Source organism: Pelodiscus sinensis, chromosome 4 (assembly GCF_049634645.1).
Source record: "Pelodiscus sinensis isolate JC-2024 chromosome 4, ASM4963464v1, whole genome shotgun sequence".
NCBI lineage: Eukaryota > Metazoa > Chordata > Testudines > Trionychidae > Pelodiscus > Pelodiscus sinensis.
In genome coordinates, this window is record NC_134714.1 from 130438122 (window position 1) to 130462367 (window position 24246).

At 54.9% G+C, this 24246-nt stretch overlaps 1 protein-coding gene across 2 annotated transcripts; it reads right to left on the bottom strand.

Moving 5' to 3' along the window:
• Window positions 1-300: 300 nt before the first annotated feature.
• On the bottom strand, window positions 301-24162 carry FBRS (fibrosin). Of its 2 annotated transcripts, XM_075928903.1 has the most exons (18): window positions 22339-24161; window positions 21178-21363; window positions 20857-20892; window positions 20709-20738; window positions 20439-20487; window positions 18213-18612; window positions 17517-17752; window positions 16990-17189; window positions 16833-16877; window positions 11676-11771; window positions 11357-11425; window positions 11245-11274; window positions 10980-11051; window positions 3578-3710; window positions 3283-3366; window positions 3043-3126; window positions 2297-2516; window positions 301-1998 (listed from the first exon to the last, which is right to left on the bottom strand). In XM_075928903.1, the coding sequence occupies exons 1-18, from the start codon at window positions 22681-22683 to the stop codon at window positions 1344-1346; spliced, it is 2970 nt and encodes a 989-aa protein (XP_075785018.1). In that variant the 5' UTR covers window positions 22684-24161; the 3' UTR covers window positions 301-1343. The 2 variants fall into 2 exon arrangements, with proteins under 2 accessions (XP_075785018.1, XP_075785017.1); XM_075928902.1 differs by having other exon boundaries at window positions 3043-3366; window positions 22339-24162.
• Window positions 24163-24246: the final 84 nt, after the last annotated feature.

Sequence of the window (24246 nt, forward strand, 5' to 3'; positions counted from 1 at the left end):
GAGCTCATGAACTACAGTGACAGAGGGCAGGGCGATTCGCCCCGTTTTACAGATGAAGCCCAGAAAGATTGTGCAGGCAGCGGAGCCAGGAGTTCTGGGGCAGAGCCTGAACCCCAGGATCAGTCTACGGCCCCCTTCACGTCAGTGCGTCGAGGCACCAGCTGCTCACTCCCCCCTGGAGACGCCCAGGCCTGGGCCTGAATATTTCAGCAGCAGCAGGTTCCGACCCTGCCCTGGATTAGAAGAACCCAGCTCCCTGCGCCGCCCACAGGTAGAAGGAACCACAAAGAGGAATCCATCCAGAAGCACCAACTTGGGGTTTAATTAAAGAGGGGCAGGGGAGAAAACGGCAGTGTCCAGTGCGGGGGTGGGGGCCTCCAATTTCCCTCCCCCGCCGCCGTAAACCCCCTTTCTGATCAGGTCCAGTGGGGACAGGGAGGGGAGCGTCACGACGTCGATACAGGAATAGAAAAAGCGCGGTACATTAAAAATGGGGGAGGGAAGGAGGGTCGTTTAAAATCACCACCTCAAACCTGGTATAAATGTACAAAACCCAGCTCACCCAAGGGAGCGGGGAGATATTTACACTAGGCTGGGGGTCCCAGCTCTGCTCTTGCCCCCCCTCCACCCACAGGGGGCAAAGCAAAGCCCCCCCCAATCCCCACTTACAGGGAGATTGGGGGAGCACTCCTCCGAAGCCCAGTCTCCTGCCCTGAAACCCCACTAGCCTGGGGAGATTGCCCTCTAACCCAGACCCCTAGCCCCCACCTCCCCAGTGACCCCAACAAAACTAAGCGAAACCCCAGCCGTTCAGTAACAGGGTCTTTCCCCGCAAGCCACGCCCGGGACAGCGTAGGGGCCCCCACTGCCAGCTCTCCTTTACCAGGGTACAGCCAGGCCAGGGGAAGGTGGGGAGGTGCGGCCGCACCTTGAAACCCGCCATCCTGCCCCCATCCTCTCTGAGGGGGTGTCTGTGTGTAACGATCGGTGTGGGGGGGAGGTTTCCTCAGTGCTCTCACCCCTGATCGTGGCCAGTCCAAGGGAGGGGGAGGGGACATGACACTTGAAGCCACGGTGGGGAGCGTGGACACCAATGTTGATGCCTAGTGGGAAGGATCCTGGCGGGCCAGTTGTGGGGGAGGACACGTGGGGGGGATCCTAGCCAGCCGGTTTGAGAGACGCTGCTCCTGGTGCTGGGGTGGGCAGGGAAGTATACTGCCCCTAGCTGCAGGGAGGGGAGAACCTAGCCAGCCCAGCATGGGGAAGGGAATGCCCTCGCTGATGCCAGGTTAGGAGCAATCCTGGCTGCCTCCGATGCCAGGGTGAGGGGCACACGGGCATCATTATCTGGAGTCCCGGTCCTTGTAGGCGGTGGTGAGCTCACGGAGGTCCGGGGCACGGCGAGGGGAGCTGGGCCGGGTGCCGGGCACGGCAGGGATGAGGGGGGGAGGTGCACCAAGCAACCCCTCTGGGGGCGGGCCCTTGGCCAGCAGTGTGGCATGGCGCGGGTAGGCCAACAGACCGGGGGGAGGTGGCGCTAGCCCATAGAGCCGGGCACGCTCGTAGTCCTCAGGCAGCTCGCGCTCCAAGTAGCGGGACAGGGCGTAGGGCTCCCGCCAGGCCTCCAGAGCGGCATAGGGGGTGCCAGGGCCTGGCCCAGCCACCAGGTACGGGGAGCCCTGAGGCCGCTCAAAGACAGCCAGCGCCCCCAGCGGGTGGGAGACATGCAGAGCCCCAGGGAAGGGCCCGCCCGCCCGCAGCGCCCCCTCCAGGACACCCAGCTCCGGCTCCTCCTTCACCTTCACCTCCTTCTTGAGGGTAGGGTCAGGGTAGGGTGAGCGTGAGGCACGGCCCCCCACCGGGCTGCCATAACGCTGCTCCCGGCTTGGCTCGCTGTGTGCTCGCAGGGGGACGTCCTCCAGCCCCAGGGAGGCAGGGTGCTTAGAGGGGAGGGGCACCGGCGAGGCACGAGGGGGGGCCCTGGAGAAGAGGGTGTCCCTGGAACAGAGGTGGGGGTTAGTGCCACAAACTGGGCTGAGCCCCACACAATCCTCAGCCTGTCTCCCTCCTTTTCGTCATGCATTGGGTCCCCCTAATCCCCAACCAGCCCAACCCCATCTTCCCCAGCCCCCCCATTAGGCCCCAATCCTCAACTAGGCCCTGCCCCCCTTTCCTCCACCCCAACCTTGACTTCATTGCCTGGATCCTCCCAAAACCTCCCCAGCATCCCTCATCCCCTGCCCTCCTGCATCGGTCTCCCTCCGCCCTGCCAGCCTGGTCCACCCCCAGCTCGTACCTGTCCTTCTCATCCTTTATAGCAGGCACCTCCCGTTTGTCAGGCTCCTTGTCATGCTGGGCCGGCCCGCGCTCAGCTGCATCACCCGCACCCCCTTTGGGCCAGGCGGGGGCAGTGGGGAAGGAGGGGGGCGTGCGGTGCAGCCGGTTCCAGGGGTCATGGGGGCTGCCATAGGCCTGGGCCCCAGGGCTCTCCTTCTGCCCAAACATGGAGCTGGAGTCTGGGACAGGAACACAGAGACCAGAGTGAGACCAGGAAGGGCCCAGAGCACCATACCTGGGCCCCGCCACTCAAGGGAGGCGGCGCTCCCAGGGCTCACCATACGTAGCCCCGCCCCTGCTAAGAGAGGCCCCGCCCCCACATGGAGGGGCTGCCTTATTCCATCAGGATTAAGCTTACAGAGGTTGCTAGGAACCATGGGGCCTGCATGCCCCTCCCGCACAGGCCCTGCTCCAGGGTGAACCCTGTGCAACTTGTCCCTTATGGACTGCACTCCCGCCTTGCCCGCCCCACCTCACCGGGGCCCCACCCCCTCTCTCACGGGGGGGCTCTCTCCCCAGAGCTCACCCCACATCCACCACTTTCCCACACTGACTCCGCCACCAACCTCTCACCGCACCTGCCCTTCTCCCTCCCAGGGGGGGCTGTGACCCCTAGGATTCGCCCCACGCAGGGCCTAGACCAGCCACTCCCCTTCCCAGCATGGAGCCCACCCTAATGCCCATGGCCCTGCCCGATCTACTCACTGAAGGAAGGGTTCCCCAGGCCTCCAAAGGCCCCGTTGGAGAGCGCCCCCAGGGCAGCGAAGCTGGCGGGGCGGCTGAAGGGATCTGTAAAGCAAGGAGGAGGAGAGGGAGGGATAAACGGGCACCGAGCTGCCCCCCGGGGTCCTGGTGCCCCTCCCCCAGTGCGCCCGGCACAGTCCACGTATCGCCCCTGACTCCATGCCTCGCTGTGGTGCCTGGTAAGCCACTCCCAGCTCTTACCAATGTGTGCGCTGGGGCCCAGGAAAGAGCTGTGTGGCGTGCTCGGGGGCCCAAAGGAGGCACCAGAGCCTGAATGGACAGCACCTGTGAAGGACAGAAAGAGCATTAGATAGTTTGGGGGGCAGAGGGATCCAGCCCCCACAGCTCTTAGCTGACCCAGCTCCCTCCAGCCTCTCAGCCAGCCCATTACCCCCTCTCTCAGAAAGCTTCCAACCCCCCGGGCCCTCTTATGCCCAGTTCTCCCAAGCCCCAGAGCTGGGACAGGGCAGGATCTCGGGGCCGGGAAGGCGCTGACCTGCGGGGGTGAAGAGCGTGGCGGGGCGCGTGAGCTCCTGGCCGTGAGCGAGGCTCCCAAAGGTCCCTGTGCCAGGAAGGCAGGTGATCAGGTCGTTCCGGAAATCCAGCTTGTGGGGATCTCCCTGCATCAGCTGGGGGGAGGAAAGAAAGGAGGTCAGCAACGGGGGATCCTCACTGCATGCCACAGGGCCATCTCACCGACCCCCACCCACACAGGGTCGCCCCCAAAGGTTGCTCCCCAGGGTTCCACACAGCATCAGCCCACAGCCCCTGGTGCCAGGGAACGGGCCCGCCTCACGTTCTGGGAACCCTGGGCCGGAGCAGGCAGTCTGGGAGCACCGGCAGTGCTGGGGAAAGTTCACGGCAGAAAGGTGAGGGAGGGACCAAGTCGTAAAGCTCGACAGATCTTGATTTCACTGCTGGCACCCTCTGTGGAGTGGCAGGAGGGACTCGCAGCCAGTGCGCCCTGTGAGCGGAACACTTGGGCGCCGCCCAGCAGAGGTTCAGGTGCCACGCGGCTGATTAGCAGAGCGCCCACAGCGGACACGTGTTTCCCAGTGAGCCGAGCCAGGGATCACTCAAAAGCCCTTTCTCCCATCAACGCACTAGGCCAAAGGTGACACACCTGGAGCAACAGCGAAGCTATGGGCTCGAGAAACACGCTGAATGCACCCAGGGGTTCGTAACTGTACTTTAACCCGGGGATGGGAAACGGGCAGCTCTCCCGAAGTGAAAGCGGGGCCCTCGCCGGATAACTGTGGTGTCAGCTAATGCTCAGAGCATTCAGGTCTCCAGGGTTACATTCAAGGGAAGCCTCCAGCGGATTTGGTGTCACCGGCAAGAAAGCCGCGGCTCTCTGGTGCGGGCCAGCCTCGTTACCGCCTGTGAGGATATCGCCCAAGGAGCCGCAACAGGCGCTGGTGAAGCGCTCAGCCGCCAGCCACACTCTGCAAGCCTGGGGCAAGCGTGGAGCAGCACCAACAGGGGCTGTGCTTTGTGGCGGACAGCGGCTCAGGGTGCTGCATGGCAGCTGGTGGGAAGGGCAGGAGGGCGACAGGCAGGTTGCAGCTGTTGGAGGTAGAAGAGGGCAGGGGGGTGCCATGTGGGGAGGGAGTATAGCAGGGGAGTGCAACGGTTAGGAAGGAAGAGGCACAGGAAGCTTCTGTGGCCCGCCTGAGGCGATACATGGGGGGCTACCTGGACCCCTCCCATGTCCTCAGGATGCCTCTGGCCAGGATGCCCAGCAGCTGCACTCCCCTGCAGTGTGGGGAGGGAGGAAGTAGCAGGGCAGCTGACTGAGCTCCCCCCAAACGGGGCTGCTTCCCCTTCCCTGCCAGTGCTGCTGCCTGCTTTGTAGACTGACTGCTGAGGGAAGTCAAGAGGTGGAGGCAGAAGATACATGGGGGGCAGCCCCATGCCCCACAAACCTCTGACATGCACCCTCCACTAGCCACCGTCATGCGCTGCCTGCCTGTCCCCTCTTCTACGAAGGCTCGGGGGCCTTTGATCAAGTAACCCCAGACCAGGGTGTGTCCAATCCTGTCTGAAAAATCTCCAGAGATGTGCTGAGGAATCCTCCACCTCCCCTGGAAGCCTGGCCCAGAGCTTCCCTACCCTTAGAGCTACAGCTCCCTGGCTGCAAGCTAAGCCTGTTGCTTCTTGTCCTACCTCTAGTGGACACAGAGAACAACCGATAATTGTCCTTTTCAGAACAGCCCTGTTCACATTCGAAGATTGTCAGCCAGTCCCTTCTCAGTTGACTTTTTCCTCAAGACTGAACATGCCCCAGGTTGTTTTGTTTTTTTAAACCTTTCCTCATAGGTCAGCTTTGTCAAACTTCTTAATCATTTTGGTTGTGCTCCTCTGGGCTCTCTCCAACCCGTACACATCTTTTCTAAAGCATGGTGCTCAGAACTGGACACAGTACTCCAGAGGCCTCACTAGTGCTCAGCAGAGCAGTCCAATGACCTCCCTTGTCATGCATAGGACACTGCTGTTAACACACCCTAGAACATGGGTTCCCAAACTAGGGGGCTTGAAGACCTTCCAGGGGGGGCATGAAGCGACCCAGCCACACACACCCCGTCAATTCCATCCCAAGTTTCGCTGGGGTTTTTTGGGAGGGGGGGGGCGTGAAGGTTTCTCAAAAATCAAAAAGGGGGCGTGATGCCGAAAAGTTTGGGAACCACTGCCCTAGAATGATATGAGCCTTTTTCACAGCTGCATCACATTCTCGATTCATTCGTTTTGTGACCTCCTCTAACTCCCAGATCCTTTCCAGCAGGGCAACCATGCAGTTATTCCCCATGGGGTAGTTGTGCCTTTGATTTTTCTTCCCCAGAGGGGTACTCTGTACTCATCTTTATTACATTCCATCTCGTGGAATTCAGATACATCCTCCAGCAACGTGTTTTTAATTCTAATCCTTTTCCTCCAAAGTGCCTGCAACCTCTCCCAGCACCGTGCCATCTGCACATTTCATAAATACTCTCTCAACTCCATTATCCAATCATTTGTGAAAATACTGACTAGTACCATGGATGTCTCCTGTAAACACCACTAAACACGCCCTCCCAGTTTGACAGCAAACCACTGATAACTGCTCCTTGACTACAATCTTTCCACCGTTGTGCATCCCTTTTACAGTAATTTCATGTAGAACACATTACCCTGTTTGCTTATATTTGGTGGACAGTATTATAAGCCTGACTAAGATCTGTATCACATCCTGAAGGAAACTGATTTGGCATTATTTGTTCCTGAAACCCATGCTGGCTAGTCCTAATAACTATTATCCTCCAGGTACTTACAAACGGATTGTTTAATTAGTCGCTCCAGTATCTTTCCAGGGATCGAAGTCAGGCAGATCAGTCTAGAATTCCCTCAGTCCTCTTTGTTCCCCTTTTTAAAAATAGATACAGTGCCTGTCCTGCTCCAGCCTTCTGGGAGCTCACCCTCTTCCTCCAGGAGTTCTCACAGATAATTGCTAATGGGCTAAGATTGCTTCAGCTAGCTCTGTAAATGCCCTACAATGACTTTCATCAGGCCATGCTTATCTGAATACACCTGAAGTATCTAAATATTCTGTGATGGTTGCTTCGTTCTTTGCTGAAATAAGAGATGTGGAAAGGCCGGGAGGAATTTAGAAAAGGAATTTGGGCCGTTAAAAGGTTGCCAGCTCCTTTCTGTGCACTTGGTTCAGACGACCGCTCAGAACATGGTAACAGAGCACTGAAAATCATTGGAGGACCCGTGAGCGTTACAGCATCCAAATGCTTTCCTGGTTTTTCTCACAACCACAAGATTCTGTCGAATTGCGACCGAAACATTACACATGGTGGGGATGACTCCCCCAGAAGTTGCCATGCCCCATCTAGTTTTGTTAGGTGTTGTTAAATGCCAAGAAAGGGGAGCTGTAAAGCTACCTGCTGAGATAACTTGTCCTGCCAATCCATTTGCAATAAGGGTCCGGAACCATGAATAGCAGCCTCCAGCGATGACACAGCTAAAGGTGCCGGTCAAACGGATACGCTGGGCTACGACGTGTAGGAAGCCCTCAAAACCCAAACACATATCCAAGACGATGTCAATCTATAGCACCACAGAAGAGCAGTAGCCTAAAGCTATGCTCAAACACAAAGAAGTCAGTCAGAGGGAAAGTCTAACCAGGTCACTGTCCACTCTTCTGGTTGTGTCCAGATCTCAGAGTGATGCAGACCTTTGTGACACTTTGAGAAAGAATAAGTTTGTCATGGTACCACAAGCCATCTTTGAACGTCACCGAACAACATCTATGTACCAGGCAAGACGCAAACTAGTACACATCTCACTTGAGTTTCCTAAGCCAGGACCTACTGACAACCCGAGCCATGCCTTACAGCAGCAAAGGTCTTTCGGCATAGCACTCCTAGATGGTAGAGAGGCTCCTGACAAACGCAAAACCTGTTAATACTCTGTCGAGATCTAGCTGAACATTTCATTAGGAGGTTACAGAGAAAATACAGGACCCGTGATGACCTCCCGCTCATTTCTGACACATATGTGGGGGAAATCAATTAACATTAGCAGGGAGGAGACATACCTGGATATTGCCTCTGTCAGACACAAAAATCACTGACTTCACAAACATCTCCAATTTCACAATGAAGAAGCTACTGTCTCATTCTTTCCTGATGGAGGCGTTAACAGCATTTCTTGCTGAGGTAGCACTCCAGCGTGCAAACAACTGATGGAAGAATTTCAGCCTTGCAGGCCCTACTGAAGCTGCTGTCTTGCGTTGTTCAGTGGAATTCCTTCGTAGCTCCCAGAAGCTGGCTAAGACTAAAATTATTTTGCAAACCACTAAAGCCACAGAAGGAGCAGTGCTACCGAATTCCTATTTTTTGCACAAGACGCATGATGTTCTAGATCCCACTCTCCAGAGGCAGGCACACAAAAAGAATCCAGAACATCTTGCGTCTTAGGCAAAACTGCAGAGTTTAGTAGCAGCTCTCCCTGTGGCTTTGGGGACATGCAAGATCACTTCAGTTTTAGCCAGCTCCTGGGAACTATGAAGATGTGTTCTTATCGCTTGGACCGTTATGTGCCATCCACAACCAGGATTCCATGGCTTTTCGAGACGCGACACTACTAGAAGACCAAATTATTTTATTATCAGGCATTTGATTCACCTCTCTTCTTGTTTTAAAGGTGTTCAAAACATCTGACACTCACCGATGTTTGTAAACTACGGGTTGGAGAAAGGCAGACAGGTGCAGAGGACCACACAGTTCAGATATAGCCTATGCAGAGGGCTAGTAACTGCGATTCTTTATATTGTAGTAAAGAGGAGAGCATAGAAATTGGTCAAGTACAGGCAGGAATTCGAAAAACAGTTAAATGAAAAAGTTCCATTCGATACACATCTCATGAAGGCAGACAATTAAAAAGGTGACAGATTTTTATAAGTGCTTGTATGCAAATGCTAGAAGTCTAAATACTAAGATGGGCAAACTTCAGTGCCTGGTATTAAATGAGGATATTGATGTCATAGGCATCAGAGAAACTTGGCAGAACAAGGTAACTGCAGTGTACAAAATATATTGGAAAGACAGACTAGCTCGTGCTAGTGGGGGAACGGCACTGTAGGTGGAAGAAAGCACAAAGCCAAATATGGTAAACATCTAAAATAAAATAAACTGTACTAAGGAATCTCTATGGACAGAAATTCCATGCTTGAAGAGTGACAGCATATACCACCAACCACCCAACCAAAATGGGAATTGTAAAAGTTCAGGAGATTAGAAAGGCTATAAAACCAGAAAACTCAATACAGGGGATTTTAGTTATCCCCATATTGACTGAGTACATGTCAGGATGGAATGCAGAAGTAATACTTTTCAACACCATTAATGATGGCTTCTTGGAGCAGCTTAGTCCTGGAACCCATAAGGGGAAAGATGGTTCTTGACTTAATCTCAAGAGCACCAAAGGAGCCAGTGCAAGAAGTGAATATAACTGAATCACACAGCAATAGTGACCATAATATAATTAAATCTGACATTCTTGGAGGGGAAGAGGAATACTAAAGAAACCCACCACAGTAGCATTTAAATTAGAGAGAACTACACAAAAATGAGGAAGCTAGTTAACTTGAAATTGGAGAGAACAGTCACAAAAGTGAAATATCTGCAAGTTGCAGGGAAACTTTTTACAAGCACCATAATTGAGGCTCAAATTAAATGTATTCTGCAAATTAAAAAAATAATAAGAGGGCCCAAAAAATGCGGCCATGGCTAAAGAATGGAGTAAAAATAGTAATCAGAAGCAAAAAGGCATCATTTAAAAATTGGAGGTCAAATGAAGAGAACAGAAAGGAACAAACTGGCAAATTGAGTGTGAAAATATCATCAGGCAGACAACAAAAATAATCTGAAGACACAATCTAAACAGCAAAATATTTTAAGTACATCAGAAGCAGGAAGCCTTCTAAAAGTGAGGCCAGTAGAGGATGAAGGTGCTAAAGGAGCACTAAAAGACAAAACCACTGAGGAGCTAACTTAATTCTTTACATTGAAATTCATTGCAGACCATGCAAAAGAGACCCACACACCTAAGTCTTTCTTTTTAAGTGACAAATCTTAAGAACTGACCCATATTAAGATGTTGATAGAGGAAGTTTGGGGGGGGGGGAAAAGAGAAAAGCTTTTACAAGCTCCCTCATCAACAATTCTTAAGCAAACTAAGCTGTTACAGGATGAGAGGGAAGGTCTCGTTAAAAGCCAGGGAACAAAGGGTAAGAATAATCCGTTTTCAGAATGGAGAGAAAAGTAAATAGCATGTTCTCACAGATCTGCACTGGGGCAAATGCCTTTCAACATACTAATAAATGATCTAGAAAAAGGGATAAACAGAGAACCACCCCTCTGATACAGAGGCAGCAGTGCAGAGTGGCAGGGGGCTCTTCAGGAGTGAAGCCGGAGTGCACTGGCTGCCAGCCCTGCTCCCGAGGACTAGAGAATAGTCAAGTAACCAATAAGAATTCATGAGGTTCCTCGACTATTCAGTTAATCAATATTTAACATCCCTAGCTCCAAGATGATCAAGGGCATCCAAATATACCTGCCCCAATCTGGCCTGGATGGATCTTGGAGGAAGAACTGATCACACCAGTTGTGTGCAAAATATCACGTATTCCCAACTCCATCCTTAGCTCATCAAATGCTCACGTGCAAAGCCCAAATAATCACCCGCCTGCAAATGTCTGGCCAGCAGCCGGCCTTGTACAGAGATGTGCAAGAGCCACATGGACAACCATTAGTGTAACAACGTGTCGGGATGGAGAGGCCACCAATGCGGAGTCTGATGAAACATGTTTTCAGTCCTGTGTGTCAAGGCTAACGTCCCTACGATTACCAAAGAACGTCTTTTTTTATGTAACCAACGTATCCCCGTGTTAAATTAGAAATAAAAAAATCCTGTTCCCAACTTGTAATCTCATTGAAAAAAGGACGCCAGGTTAGCGTCACAGGAACCGTGTAACTGTTCTAGGTTTGTCATATCTGGGGCTGTTGCGTTTGCGGGAGAAAGGCCTTTTGAATGATACCCAACCGGGTTCCTTTCTGATGACACCGTATTATCAAAACTCCCACCAATGGGAGGACTGAAAGCCAGGGGAAGAAGGGGGCAGCAAGTCCCCCATGCCACACTGCAGAGGGTGACACCACCGAATGTAGAATTCTGGAGAGATTTAAGACTCAGCTGACACCTCCCTTGTCTTTTTATGGCTAAGGTGCCCACACATTGTGCTTCCAGACTGAGTGCAGGATCCCCGCCCAGGTACTGCAGGGGGCGCTACTGGTCAGGATCTGATGTCCCCTGCAGTGCCACTGGGACCTAGAAAGGGCACCACACGACTCTACCTTCATCTTCTCCTGGTGCCGCAGGATCATGTGGGCCACGCGGACGTGCATGGAGCACCATTTGCCAGGCTTCTACAAGGAAAAGGGGAAAGCATCAGCCCCTGGGACACACCAGGGCAGTGCCCCCCGTGCGCTATCCCCCGCTTGTGACCCATGCTCCACTGCGCCCCCTGCTGGGCACACACTGGCCTATCCCCCCCCATCCCCCCGCCCCATTTCTCACAGCCTCCCTGCTGCAACAGGACTGGCACACGTGGTTACTTACCCTCAGGGAAGGTCTGAAAGGGTCCGTGAGCTACAAAAAACAGAGAGCAGGTGGTTAGAGGGGGATCTGTGCCCACGTACCAGCAGCATCAGCAGCCTATTGCCCTGCTCACCTGACCCCCTTTCTGGGATAAAGTGGGGGCGACAGCTCCCAGCCGCGACGGCAGCTCTGGGTTAGTGCTCTGGGGAGAGAACAAGGGGTCAGGAGTCTGCACACAAAGAAGTCCCCCTGCCATAGCCAGAGTCAAAGCCAGGAAAGTCCTCTCCCCCATCCCTCCCTAGACCCTAGGCTCCCAGACCCCCAGGTCTGACCCACAAGATCTCACTTTCCTCCCAGAGCAGGGAATAGAACCCACAAGTCCTGGATCCCAGCAACCCGCCCCAGCTCTAGCACTCGTTTCCCTCCCAATCTGGGTCTACCTCCCCACTCACCTTAGGCTGAAAAGCCCCCTGCAGCGAGCCAAAGGAAACAGCAGGGGGCAGGACAGGTGGGATGCCCGACACGGTGGGAGGAAATGTGGCGTAGAACTAGGGGAGAGAAGGCACAGAGAGAGGTGCCGTCACTGCAGGGGGTCTCTTGGTCCCTGGGGAATAAGCAGCACCCTAGGACCTTGGCCCCCCAGCCCTGCGACATGTCCCCCTCCTCCTACTTATATCCCATCCCCCAGACACCCTATGGCCCTGTCCCCCGTAGCTACCCCAGCACCCAGACACGGTCCCCTCCCCAGGCTATATCCCAGCCACTGAGACGCTGCCCATCCCCCTACCATCTGAAATACTAGCTCCTAGGATCGCCTAGCACCCAGGTGCTGCCTTGTTCCCCACAACTACATCCCTGCCCTGGGAAGAAATGGTTCCTCCCCGGGGCAGTGACTGTGGTTCTCCGAGACACGTCCCTATGGATGCTGCACTGTAGACCGTGTCCAACACGCCCTGTGCCTTTCATTGGAGATGTCTCACAGCCGTGCCCATTCAGCCCGCACACGCCCACTAGCCTCCTGCCCCGGGCCGTGTTACAGAGCGTGTGTGAGCCAACGCCCCTCAGCCAGGAAGCCCTGTGGCAGAGAACTTGGAAGCAGAAGGGAGGAAGGGCAGGGAGGGGTGCACCCCAAGGGGGACACGTCTCGAAGGGCCAGTTACTGCACAGGGCAAGTAAGCTTCTCAACATCTTTGAGGGGCGTCCCTAGCAGCGCTCGCTCCAGTGACTACCAAGCAGTTCCCTCTAAAGCCCGTGCTTTGCAGTAGAGCCCGGTGGGGAAGAAAGTGCAGCCGAGCCAAACACAGCATCAGAGGCGGAGCTGTGAGTTACTGTCTAGCATTCAGTGAACAGCAGCCCAAGTAGAGGCCTTAGATCTTTCAACACAGAGACACACAGAGGTGGAAATGAACCGCAGAGTGAGTTCACATGTGCAGAGGTGCCTGAATCTAACAAGATTTGTAGCAAGAATTAATGCAGACGGCTATCCCCTTGGTAAGTCTTTGGTTAGAGACTGCAGGCCTTTTTGAGCTACCTGGAGTCAGACTAGTAGTCTGGGGAGCAGGAGTGGGGAGGTGTCTTTCTGGAGGGTTTACTCTTATCCAGATATGAGGCCAGGATTCTCCCAATGCCAAGAGTGTACAACGATGCTTCTTGTTTATCTGGGTGAGGCTCAGGGCAGAAGTCTGGGAAGTGAATTGGTTGCCTAATATGGAACGCAGAGGAAAATGTAAATTTGGGGTGAGGTTGTAATGTGACCCTGCCCTTAAAAAATTCTGTGAAAGGGGGCTAGGCCACGAAGTGCCTTATTTCCTCAACTAGTCGTGCCAATCTGACTGCTACCTGGAATGTTGTTTTCAATGACAGAGGGAGCAGGTAGCTCAGGTTAAACTGTGATCTCCAAAGGCACTCAAGGACCAGATGGAGGTTCCAAGCTGGATTCTGGACTGATATATTTTGTTTTCGGAACCACGTAGGGAACCTCACTACTGTTGCGTGGGCGACCCCACTACCGGAGAATGGAAAGCCATGACAGCTGCCAGGTGGACCCTAACGGAGCACAGCGACTGCCCTGACGTTTTTAACGTTAGGATATAGTCCAGTGTATCTGGCAGTGATGAGGTTGCCAATGGAATGTGTCTGAGGTCACCCCAACAGACAAACCTTGAGTGTGGTTTTTGATTTGTAACAGTACTTTCTGACCCACTCTGAGCAGTGGGTCTTGAATCCTGTGAACCAGGGAACAGCTGTGCGTTAAGAGGAAGCACTCCAAGACAGGCATGAAGAATCTCCCAAGCAGGCAGCATGGAGAGTGACTGGTAAAACAGCCAGCCACCTGTATCAGGAAAACTACCTACATTTACCTGGGCCAGATCAAAACTTTTAGGGTGCCTCTGGCTTTGTCCTTTATTTTGATGAGGACTTTGACTATCAGAGAAGCCAGGGGGAATATATGCAGCAGATCTGATGACCAATGATGGCAGAAGGCATCCCACAAGAATCGGTGACCCAGTCCATCTCTGGAACAAAACTAGGCACATTTCCTGGTTATCACTATGGTGGATTGGAACTTGCTATCTGCCAGTCAAGCATCCTTCTGCAGTTTTGGGGCCTATCCTAGAGGTGCCCCGTTCCCAGAACAGGTACTATAATATGCTGGAATCTATTTCTCATGCATGGTCTTGGAAGACATCCCTGCCAAGAGTACCCACACACACATGCTGAGCCTCTGGAAGACAGGCTACTGTGATGACTGTCCGACTGCATACGCACCAATTTTTGAAGCTGCCGAGTTGTGTGCAGAGGAAGGGGGAGCGTGCTTCTCCATGCCAACGGATACAGAACATGGATGATAGGGTGTCCACCTGGCCTTTATGTGCTGGCTCCAGATCAGCAGTAGAAACTGAAGAATGGCTTATCTGGAAGTTGATGTGTAGCATGGTCTCTTCTGATGCCCACTTACCTTGGGCCATGTGAGCAGCCAGATGTGTCGCAATCTAGCACAGAGGCACCATGTACAAATGTAGGTCCTTATGACTTTTCATAGAGTGTGCATTTAGCACGGTGCTGCCTCCCACATTAGTTAACCATGTTGATCACCAACGAAAGACGAGAAAATAAACTCTGACTTTTGCTGCAGCATAACATTCCCTGTCCCCCCTCTCACACCCATAGAGGTGCAATTGTGCCGGGTGATCTTTGTGGGGTCCAGAAGAGCCTGGTTGACTGGCCAGGCTATGTGGGCAGATAAGGGTGAATGAAGGACAGCAGGCAGCTTATGATGAGGTGATCATGCGAGGAGTCAGCAATTCTCTTGACCAGATCCCCAACTGCTCAAAGTTATTGGCCAAGGATGGAGGAGCAGGCATGACTGCTTCATCCAGAGAGGAAGAGATGCTCGCTGGAGGAGGCTTCTTCATTGGCTTTGGCCTCCTTCTCAAACGTTTCTCCTTGAGGACCAGGTCTCCTAGAAGGGCAGGCAATGACAGTTGCCTATTTTTATGATGGATGGTGCTTGAAATCCTGGAAAATGGCTGGTGATAGGTTGCCCAAGGGTCCTTGTATGGCCAAGGAGGTGATGCAGAAGACACAAGAGGGGCACCCACGGGTGGTCACACCAGCGACGTGGTGGCTGTGACCTTATGACCACTCATGGCACAGACTCATCAAGGAGGGATAGCTCAGTGGTTTGCGCATTAGCCTGCTAAACCCAGGGTTGTGAGTTCAATCCTTGAGGGGGATCTGGGGCAAATCTATCAGGGATGGTACTTGGTCCTGCAGTGAGGGCAGGGGACTGTATCTGATGACCTCTCAAGGTCCCTTCCAGCTCTATGAGATGTGCCATATCATAAATGGAGATATACCTCTGGAGGGGGCCTCTATACCGGTGAGGAGGTCAGCTCTGGATCAATATTTGGGAAGGCAAGGTCTACATCAGAACCCCACTTCCTCAAACTCACTATGAAATGGCGGAATGCCTGGAGAAATCAGAATGATGGTTTCACCTCTCAGGTGAACATCTAGTGATCCCCGTGTCCTTGATACTGAAAATATGCTGGAGACAGGAGGTGGAGAATTAAGGGACAGATACAGTGAGGCCCTGGGGGAAAAACTCTTGTGGTACCAAGTCTGCTGCCATTTCCACATCCATGGTCTGCACTGTGGTAGCTGTGGCTGAGGAAGCCGACAGAACTGAGAGTCTCAGCTGCCCCAAGGGAAAGCGGGGTTGGAGCCCAAACAGATTTCTTTGGTACTGAGGAAGAGCTCTTCTTGCTCTTCTTGCTGCTTTGATCAGCTAAGTGTACTGAGGAGGTCTTTGTGCCCGAGGCTTTGCAGTGGCGTCCTTGGAACCTGAGGAACCAGCAGCCTCGTGGAGACGTACCAGGGAACGGATGGTGCTCACGTAGCAGAAGACACTGACTGTTTTTGAGATAGACCTGGCGAACTCAAAGCACAACTTTTGGAAGGCTTATGAGAGGAGTCGCGCATCTTCCTCTTAGACGCCTTCGACAACAGCATCTGAGAGACAGTGGAAGAAGTGTATTTCCCTGGACACCAGTGTAGAGGGGTCCTCAACTTGTGTCAGAAGCCAGGTGGCATGAGCGCTCCATCATGAGAAGCTGAAGTTAGATGTCCCTGATTTTTCTAGCTCTAGATTTCAACGCCGACAGAACTTCCCCTCCTGTGCAACGGGCGATGCCCAGAGACAGCTGATGCACTGGCAATGCCTGTCACTTACCAGGATCGCTTCCCGGCAAAGCAGATGTCTGACACCGCCCGAGCTGGGCACGGCTTCCCAGTGAACAGGGACTATCGTATCTACGAACTAATATTTATTCAAGTGGGACAGGTTTTTTAAAAGTTACTTTTTCCTATCTAGGAAACTATATGTACCACTCACGAAATACTGTACTGACACTAACACGAAGTACCACCAACGGTAACAAAGCGGGACACAGCTGAGGTAATATCAGTGGGAACCACTGCCAGAGCTCTGTCTGGCAGCTGAGGGGGTTGGCCGGGCAGTGCTATACAACGTCTTGGGGCAGGAGGCAGACTAGCACACGCAGGTGAGCAGACCAGACTCTGCTCTCAGAAATCTCCAATCAGAGGAGCAGGGGGTAAAACCACACTTACAGGGTAGCACCTATAGGGACACCTCTCTAAGAACCACCCTGAAACTGAGACACGATCCTGCCCCCCCCGCAATATCCCAGCCCCCAGGAACCCCTGCACCAGGACACAGCCCTGCCCCCCGTAATATCCCAGTCCCCAGGAACCCCCCCCACCAGGACACAGCCCAGCCCCCCACAATATCCCAGCCCCCAGGAACCCCTACACCGAGACACAGCCCTGCCCCCCATAATATCCCAGCCCTCAGGAACCCCCCCCCCACCAGGACACAGCCCTGCCCCCCATAATATCCCAGCCCTCAGGACCCCCCCCCCACCAGGACACAGCCCTGCCCCCCATAATATCCCAGCCCTCAGGAACCCCCCCCCACCAGGACACAGCCCTGCCCCCCATAATATCCCAGCCCTCAGGAACCCCCCCCACCAGGACACAGCCCTGCCCCCCACAATATCCCAGCCCCCAGGAACCCCCGCACTCACGTTATGCCTCAGAAGCCCATCAATCTTGCCTGGGTATTTCTCAAACTAGGAAAGAAAAAGCAGGTTATCAGGGACCCCAACACAGCACTGCCCATGTCCCTTCCTACACCTCCCCCACCCTGCGAGGCAGAATGTCTTCTGCCCTGAGGTCACTCACCATGGCGGGGGCGGGGGCAGGCACCATGCCTGGCGGGAAGGGGGTGAAGTGCTGGTGCGTGTGCTGGTGGGTGTGCTGGTGCTGGTGGTTGTGCTGGTGGAACTGGAAGGCCAGCGGGCGGATGGCGGCGGCCCCCATGTCGGCCCCGCCCTGCGCCGTCAGGAACCGCGAGCTCAGGCCCTGCCGGATCAGCTCTTGTTCTGAGCAGGGAGAGGAGAGAGCAGGGGCAGAGTTATCTAGGAGCGATGGGAGCCCCTTGTAGCCCATCCCCGCATAGCTCCCAGAGAGATGGGACACCCCCTGCCAGTCTCTTCCTGAGAAATGAAACCCCTCCCCCTGCCATTCCCCCAGAGATGTGATCCACCTGTTGGCCCCTCTCCCCTGGACGCATGGGAAACCATCTTCCCCCTTCCCCCCCTCCACCAGCCCCTTCCCCAGAGAGATGGGACTGACCCAAGCAGCCCCCCCTTCCAGCTCCCCAGCCTCTCCCAGAGACCCTGACACACACTCCAGCCCTCCCAACTTACCGGATAAGGCAGCAGCTGCGGCCGGGTGCCCGGCAACCTGGAGCAGAGGAGGTGGCGGGGGCAGGCCAGGAGATGGGGGGAAGAGGGGCGGGTGATGGTGGGTAGGGGGCCGCAGGCTGGAAGGGAAAGCATGGGGGGGCAGGGCCAGCGAGGGGGTAGAGGGGCGAGGGGCCAGCTGTGAGGAGGAAGAGCACGGGGGTAGCAGGGGCTTGCCATGTGCGCTGCTCCGGCTGCACCTGAAAAAAGACAGAGAGAGAGTAAGAGTCAGCCCAGGGGAGGGAACAAGAGAGACAGGGGGAGGAGGGAGAGGAGGAAAGAACCACCGAGATAGAACCAGAAAAACTAGGGGGAATACGAATGAGGGGAAAAGGCCAGAAAACATGAGCCAATGAGAGACACCAACCCAGACTGAGGGAACAAATAGCTCGGGGGGCAGCGGAGGGAGGGGGAACAAACGAGACAGAGTAAGGAAAGAATTTGGGGAAAGGGAATGAAATGGAGCCAAAGGAGAAAGTGCAAGTGGGGGGATCATGAAAACAAAGTGGGGGAAGATGTGGAGGAAGGAACCAGGAAAGGAATGTGCGACCAGACAAGGGGGGGAAGCACAAATGAGAGAGAGCATGAAAAGGAGGGGAACAAGGAGACAGAATGAAGGGGGAAAGAAGACAGCAGGAACCCACCACATCACATACTCACCCGGCCATGCTGAGGTCCAGCCCTGCTCCGTAAGTCCCCGGAGGCGTGGGGCTGGCGAAGGGTGCTCCCTTCCCATGCACAGCAGGCTGAGGCAGGCTGTGGGGTGCTGGGCCCCCCTGTGGTGCCGGCGGCTGGCCCCGGGGCTGGGGTGTGGTGCGGGCAGCAGCCAGGTTGGGTGTCCGGGAGGGCGGCGGAGCTGGAGGAGTAGGGGGCCGGGCTGGAGCCACAGGAGGGGCTGGGGCTGCCTGAGAAAGCGGGTCCTTGGGCAGGAAAGGCACTAGCAAGGGGTCCCCGTCGGCCTCATGGCTCCGCTCCTGGCTCCGCTCCAGCCCCGAGACCTTGTGGATCACAGAGAGTTTGGCTGCACAGCTCCCGTTCACTACACCAACTGGGCCTGAGGCTGAGGAGAGAGACAGCACCCAGTAAGAGACCACTCAGGAACAAGAGGCACTCTCCTCACTGCTGATGCCCCACTACAGCATGGGCTGCATGGAGCACAGTGGTGCTCTCTCAAGAGGAGGAGCTCAGGCGGAGGTGCTCTCCCAGTAACTTATGCTGTCCTAGGCCCCGATGCAGCGCTAGGGGGTTGTGAGATTGCATCCCATTGTCATCCTTTTTACAAAACTAGAGCCATTCAGTGTAGAAAATGTCTTCTGAAATATGACTTGAAAATTCATAATCTGCTGAACATTATTGTCCTGGTAAAATGTGTGTGAGCAATGTATATGAGGTTATTAAATTCTACTGCAGCACATTGCTGTAACATAGTCCAAGTTTAAAAAGCAAGCCCAAACCAGTTCTTCAGAGGGATGGCCCTGGCCAGTTATCAGCACAAACAATGAACCATCAACGACTATTACATAGATAAGAAGCCATTCTTTGGCAAGGAGAAGGGTCTGAGCAAGAACTTTACATACTGGCAAAGCTGCATTTGGGAGTTTCCATAGAAACAGAGTACCTATCACCTCAATGTACCACCTTCAAGTAATCCTCAAAGAAGGGAAAAGGATACAAGAATGAGTAAGTGACCTTCAAATTACCTCTCCCCCTCATCTCTACTCATGGTAGCTATGAAATGAGAGAAGGTCCTGGCCAAAGCAATCCAGCCAGACTGCTATATGCTTATTGGTGAGAAAAACCTTTTTGCTTTTTAAGTCTCACGGGGTAGATGTATTAGTCTGTAACTTTAAAAACAATGAGTAGCCCTGTGGCACTTTAGAGACTAAAAGCTTTCGTGGGCAAAGCCCACTTCTTCAGATGAGATGATCTTCAGTGGAGAAAAAAGGGGTGGACTCTCAGAATAAGGGAGAGGGAGAAAAAATATTGCCTGTCAATTGTAGCCCTGGGGGTAATGAGGCCAACTGTGTGGGCTGGAAGAGTCCCCCTACTTAGCTTTCGAGTCAATAGGGTGTTGAATGTAAGGAAAGCTGGTGTTATAATATGTTAACCAGTTCAAGTCTTTGTTCAGGCCAAGGGAGGTGGCGTCAAATTTGCACACAAAGGTCAATTCCACACTCTGTAGCTGGCTTGTGAAATTCCTCTGTAGAAGAATGACTACTTCTAAGTTCATTAATGAATACCCAGGCAGGTTAAAAGTCTATTTCCCCCCAAATCCCACTCACCCTCCCCTCTCATCATCCCCGTCCCCACTGGTAGGCCACAGGACTGCTTTAGCTTGTTACGGTAAGTGTTAGTTTGTCTTTTACTCATTCGTGTTCTTTGTACCCAATTCTGACTTGAATGCCTCGTTACTTGTAATTACTTAAAGTCTTCCTTTCTGTAGTTAATAAACTTGTTTTGTGGCTTTACCTACACCGGCATGTTTGGACTGAAGTGATTCGATTGTGGACTTCCTGTGAGCTTGTATCATCCAGTAGGGAGCTGAGCAGCACAAGCTGCATGTTTCTAGGGGAAAGTTTGGGACTGGGGGTTTGCTGGTATGTTGCCCTGTATGTCATTCAGGAGTGGTTGGCCAGAGTGTTCATGTCATTAGCTGGGAGTGATTTGCATGCTACTAGGAGCTGTGCGGGAGCAGGACCAGGAGTGGCTGTTCTTACAGCAAAGCAGTGTGAAAGGCACCCCGAGTTAAAGAATTAAGGGGGCACAGCTGTTCCACAGTGCAAACTGTACCCCAGCTAATGTCACCGGGGGAGGAGGGGGCGCTGTGCTGAAGTGAGCATGGTGAAGGGGCTCAGCAAGGGGGCGCTCTTTCCCTTTGACACCCACCTTTGCTGGTTGAGACAGTGAACGATTGATCCAGGTCATCATTGGAGGCCTAACAGGGAGAGAAATAGACTCATGTCATCACTGGCTGTGGGGACCCTTTTGGTGCCAAATACATGCCAGGATCCCCCCACCATCCCTGAGCCCCACCAGGTTCTCCTCAGCTCCCCTTCCTAACGCGCCTACCAGTGGGGAGGGGTATGAGGAGAGGAGAGGGGAGGGTGGGTGGGGCTTGGGGGGGAATAGAAAGAGGGAGGGTTCGGGGCCTCTCACCTGCTCCCCTGGGTCGCTCTCTGTGTCGCACTGCAAGGGAGAAAGACAAAGGTGGGATGAGCGGAGGGCGAGCTGCCCGAGCCTGCCCCTAGGGGGTGCCGTGGGCCAAGCAAAGGGGGGAGAGGCGGAGCGCGAGGGAGCCACTTACTATGTATCCTGTTTCCAAGTAGGAGCGGAGGGAGGCCTGTGGAAGACAAAAGGTATGATTGGCAGCATCGCCCCTGCTGGGTAGAGTCGGGATGTCCCCACAGTGTGTGCCCAGCTCCTCCCGCAACCCAGCCCCCTGCAGTCCTCATCCAGCCCCCACACCCGCCCTGCCCACCCTTTCACCATCCCCGGCAGCCCCCTGCCAAACCCTTGCCCTCTCCAGCATCCCCTTTTCATAGCCCCTCACCTGCCACTGCATCGCCATCTCACCAAGCCGCCCACACTCCCTTGCAACCGCATCCTGTCCAGCCCCCCTCCTCACCTCTTTCCTCCTCCTCTTGCTGCGTCTCCTCAGCGCCCGCTCCCCCACATGCCGCCCACACCCCTTCTCTGAGCTCTCGTCTCGGCCCTCCTCCTCCTCTGAGCCGCTCCCCTCGTCCCGCTTCCGCTTCCCCGAGTGCTTCAGCCGATGCTCCAGCCGCTCGGGGGTCCTCAATGTTGTGTCCTTCTGTGGGAAGGAGGAGACGGTGAATCAGCTCGAGGACAGATGACACCTGCCCAGCCACCCCAACGAGTCCCCTCATCCTGTACTGAGATGCAGTCACCTCTGGGCTGGAATGGGGGGGAGGGGTGTCATTTGTACAGAGATCCCTTGCCCAGCATTGAGACACAGCCCAGGAGCTGTTTATGGAGGGATCCCCTGCCTGGCGTCGAGATGCAGTCACCTCTGGGGAAGGACATGGTGGATTATAATTGCTCTACTGGAGTTCAACCATCACTCCAGGGCTTACGCCTCAATTCCTAATCAGTCCTGACTGACAAGAGGAACAAGTTTGAATCCAAGCAGAACAGGAACACACAGCTCAGAGAGCTCCCCACCCTGCACTACTGAAACCAGGAATCCCTGCCTCACATCTCAACTGGAAGAGATCTTTCTTGCAGCCTGATACAGGTCCTCTTCCCAAAGGAAAGCAACCTTCCTGGCCACAGCACCCTGCATCTCAGGCCCCGTGTCTCTGCTATATCCCTCCCCTCCTACTATACCCCGCCCTTGGGAGCTCCTGGCACTGAGAAGTGGCCACTATCTGGGGTGGAGTGAAGGGGGCTGCTTACACTGAGATCCCTTGCCCAGCACTGATACAGCCCAAGAGCTGTTTATATGCCTACCCTCAAGCATCAAGACACATCCCAGTCCCCCCACTACATCCTAACCACCATCCCAGAGACATGGCCCCATCTTCTCCACTATATCCCAGTCCCTAGGATCTCTCAGCATGGACCAATCTCCATGGCTATACACGGATTACTTCAGAACCCAAACACATCGAACCACCCAGTGCCAGCTGGGCTGCCTACAATTGTCTGTTTCGGGTGTGGTGTTTGTTTGTGTGTTGCACACAGCTAAATATTGCTTGGAGCGGGCTCTGCCACGTGTATCCTGTATCCCATAATGCCTGAAGCTGAAGGCAAATCTGTCTCTCACCTCCAGTGCCTCCAGACTGATGAAACTAGCAATGGCGAAGCCATCAATCAAGTCCTCTTCCTCCTCCTCCTCCTCGTGACTGCAAGAGGAGCCTGATGGCCTCGTCCTCCGGCGTAAGGGCCGGCGCCGGGGTTTGCCAGGTGCCACAGGAGCTGGTGGGGCAGGGCCTTCACTCTCTGAGTCTGAGGAGGAAGAGAGGACGCCACGGTGGGCGGGTTCCCCTGGGCGCCCCCCTCGACGTTGGGTCCGGCGGCTCTCACGGTCCCGCCGCGAGCAGCGCCGCAGTCGCCGGGCCCGGCCACCTCCCCCACTCCAGCAGGGGGCAGGAGCTGCAGTTGCTTCCATGCTGTCCCTGGCCAAGTCTTTTCCTGCGATGCCCTTCACCCTTCTCCCGCCTGCTGCATGGCAGCTATTCTCAACTGAGTCCTTCCTCTCGCCTCTGGGCGCTGACTGGTGAATATCCAGAGGTGGGAGGTGCTCCCCAGAAAGTGGGGTGTGTCTTTGTCCTCCCCTTTAAACACTTGCTGGCAACCTCCCCTCTAAAGTGGCTTTTGACACACGCTGGTGCGTCTCCCCTTTGAAATCCGATTTAGGGCCCCCCAACACAAAACCCCGGTGGCTGTTTCTTTGGGGGTGGCTTCTCCTTCAGACCACCACAGGGGCCGCTCGGTGCGTGCTCCCCTTTAAGGCCGGCCTTTCAAGTAGGAGAGGTCGAATGCCCCTTAACATAAACTCCAAGCCCGGGGGGCAGGCCAAGGGGCGCACCTCCCCTTTAATTCAGATTAAATCACTGCCACAAGGAACTGCAACTGTCTCTTTTCAAGGGCCTCCCCTTTAAGGGCAGGCGAGGACCTGGCTGAGGCGGGGTCTCGCAGAGGCTTTCCCTTTAAATCAGGCCTCACATTCCTCCAGCCCCTTCAGCAGGCTCGATTTAAATCCCCCCCACAAAAAATTGCACTGGGGGGCAGCGCTTGGGATTTAGCTTCCCCTTTAAGTGCGTGGGCTCGAGGCGCTCTGCCGGGAGGGTCACTCTGGTCACTGGCCAGCAGCGAAACACGTCGGGGGAGGGGAGACGGGCGACTTCCCCTTTAAGGCTCCAGCTTCGGCCAGCCGTTGGGGCTCGCTCTTTGGGCAGGTCACCTTCCCCCCGTGCGAATCCAGGTAGCGCAGCCTCTGCCTTCCCGCAGGGGTCACTGCCCCTTTAAGAAACCGGAGTGAAACCGCTTCTTGGAATCCATTTCAGGAACCGCATCCCCTTTAAGAACCCAGAGTTTAAATCCCACCAGCCACTTCCGTAATCAGGCCAGCCAGCTTCCCCTTTAAGAACGCGACGTCGAACTCCTCCGACCAAAAAGCCCCCTTTCCACAATGGGGCAGGAGCGAACTCCCCTTCACCAGCCTCGGGCTCCCTTTAAATCCGTTGACAGGCGCTGGGACGGTTGTTTTCCTCCGGCAGAAATCCCCCCCCCCCCCCCGCTCGCCTCTCGTCGCTCTCTGCCCCTTTAAGAACGCGGCCGTAGAGGGCAGGAATCCCTTGGCGGTGACGGAGCGAGGGGGTGTCTCGCGGCCGTTGCGGGGAGTGGGGCGTCTCGCGACCCCCGCGCTGATTGGCCGCGAGGCGCGTGCCCTCCGCTGTCCTCGCGGCCCCCCCGCCTCCCGCTGATTGGCCGGTGCGGTGGGGGTGGAATGGTGCGGTCCGAGCCGGTTTCTGCTTCCCCCACGGGAGCGGGCCCGGTTGGTCCCGTCCTCGGGCCGCACCCCGCTCGCCGCTGCCCCCCGACTCTTTGCTCTGTCTGTGCGTCGCTGCCGGATCCTCTTCCCCTCTGCGCACGGCACGCGACGCAACCCCGCCCACAGCGTGCGATCCCTCCGTCCGGTGAGGCACGCGCACAGAGACACCGCATCCCT

What these genes read in the sequence shown, in the direction of transcription:
- FBRS (XM_075928902.1), bottom strand. Translation starts at nt 22,683, where the DNA reads ATGGAAGCAACTGCAGCTCCTGCCCCCTGCTGGAGTGGGGGAGGTGGC. An exon ending in GGCACCAGGAGAAGATGAAG is followed by an intron (nt 3,711 to 10,979) that starts GTAGAGTCGTGT and finishes TCCTCCCCCCAG; the next exon opens with CTGATGCAGGGAGATCCCCA. An exon ending in CACGCTCTTCACCCCCGCAG is followed by an intron (nt 3,367 to 3,577) that starts GTCAGCGCCTTC and finishes TGTCCTTCACAG; the next exon opens with GTGCTGTCCATTCAGGCTCT.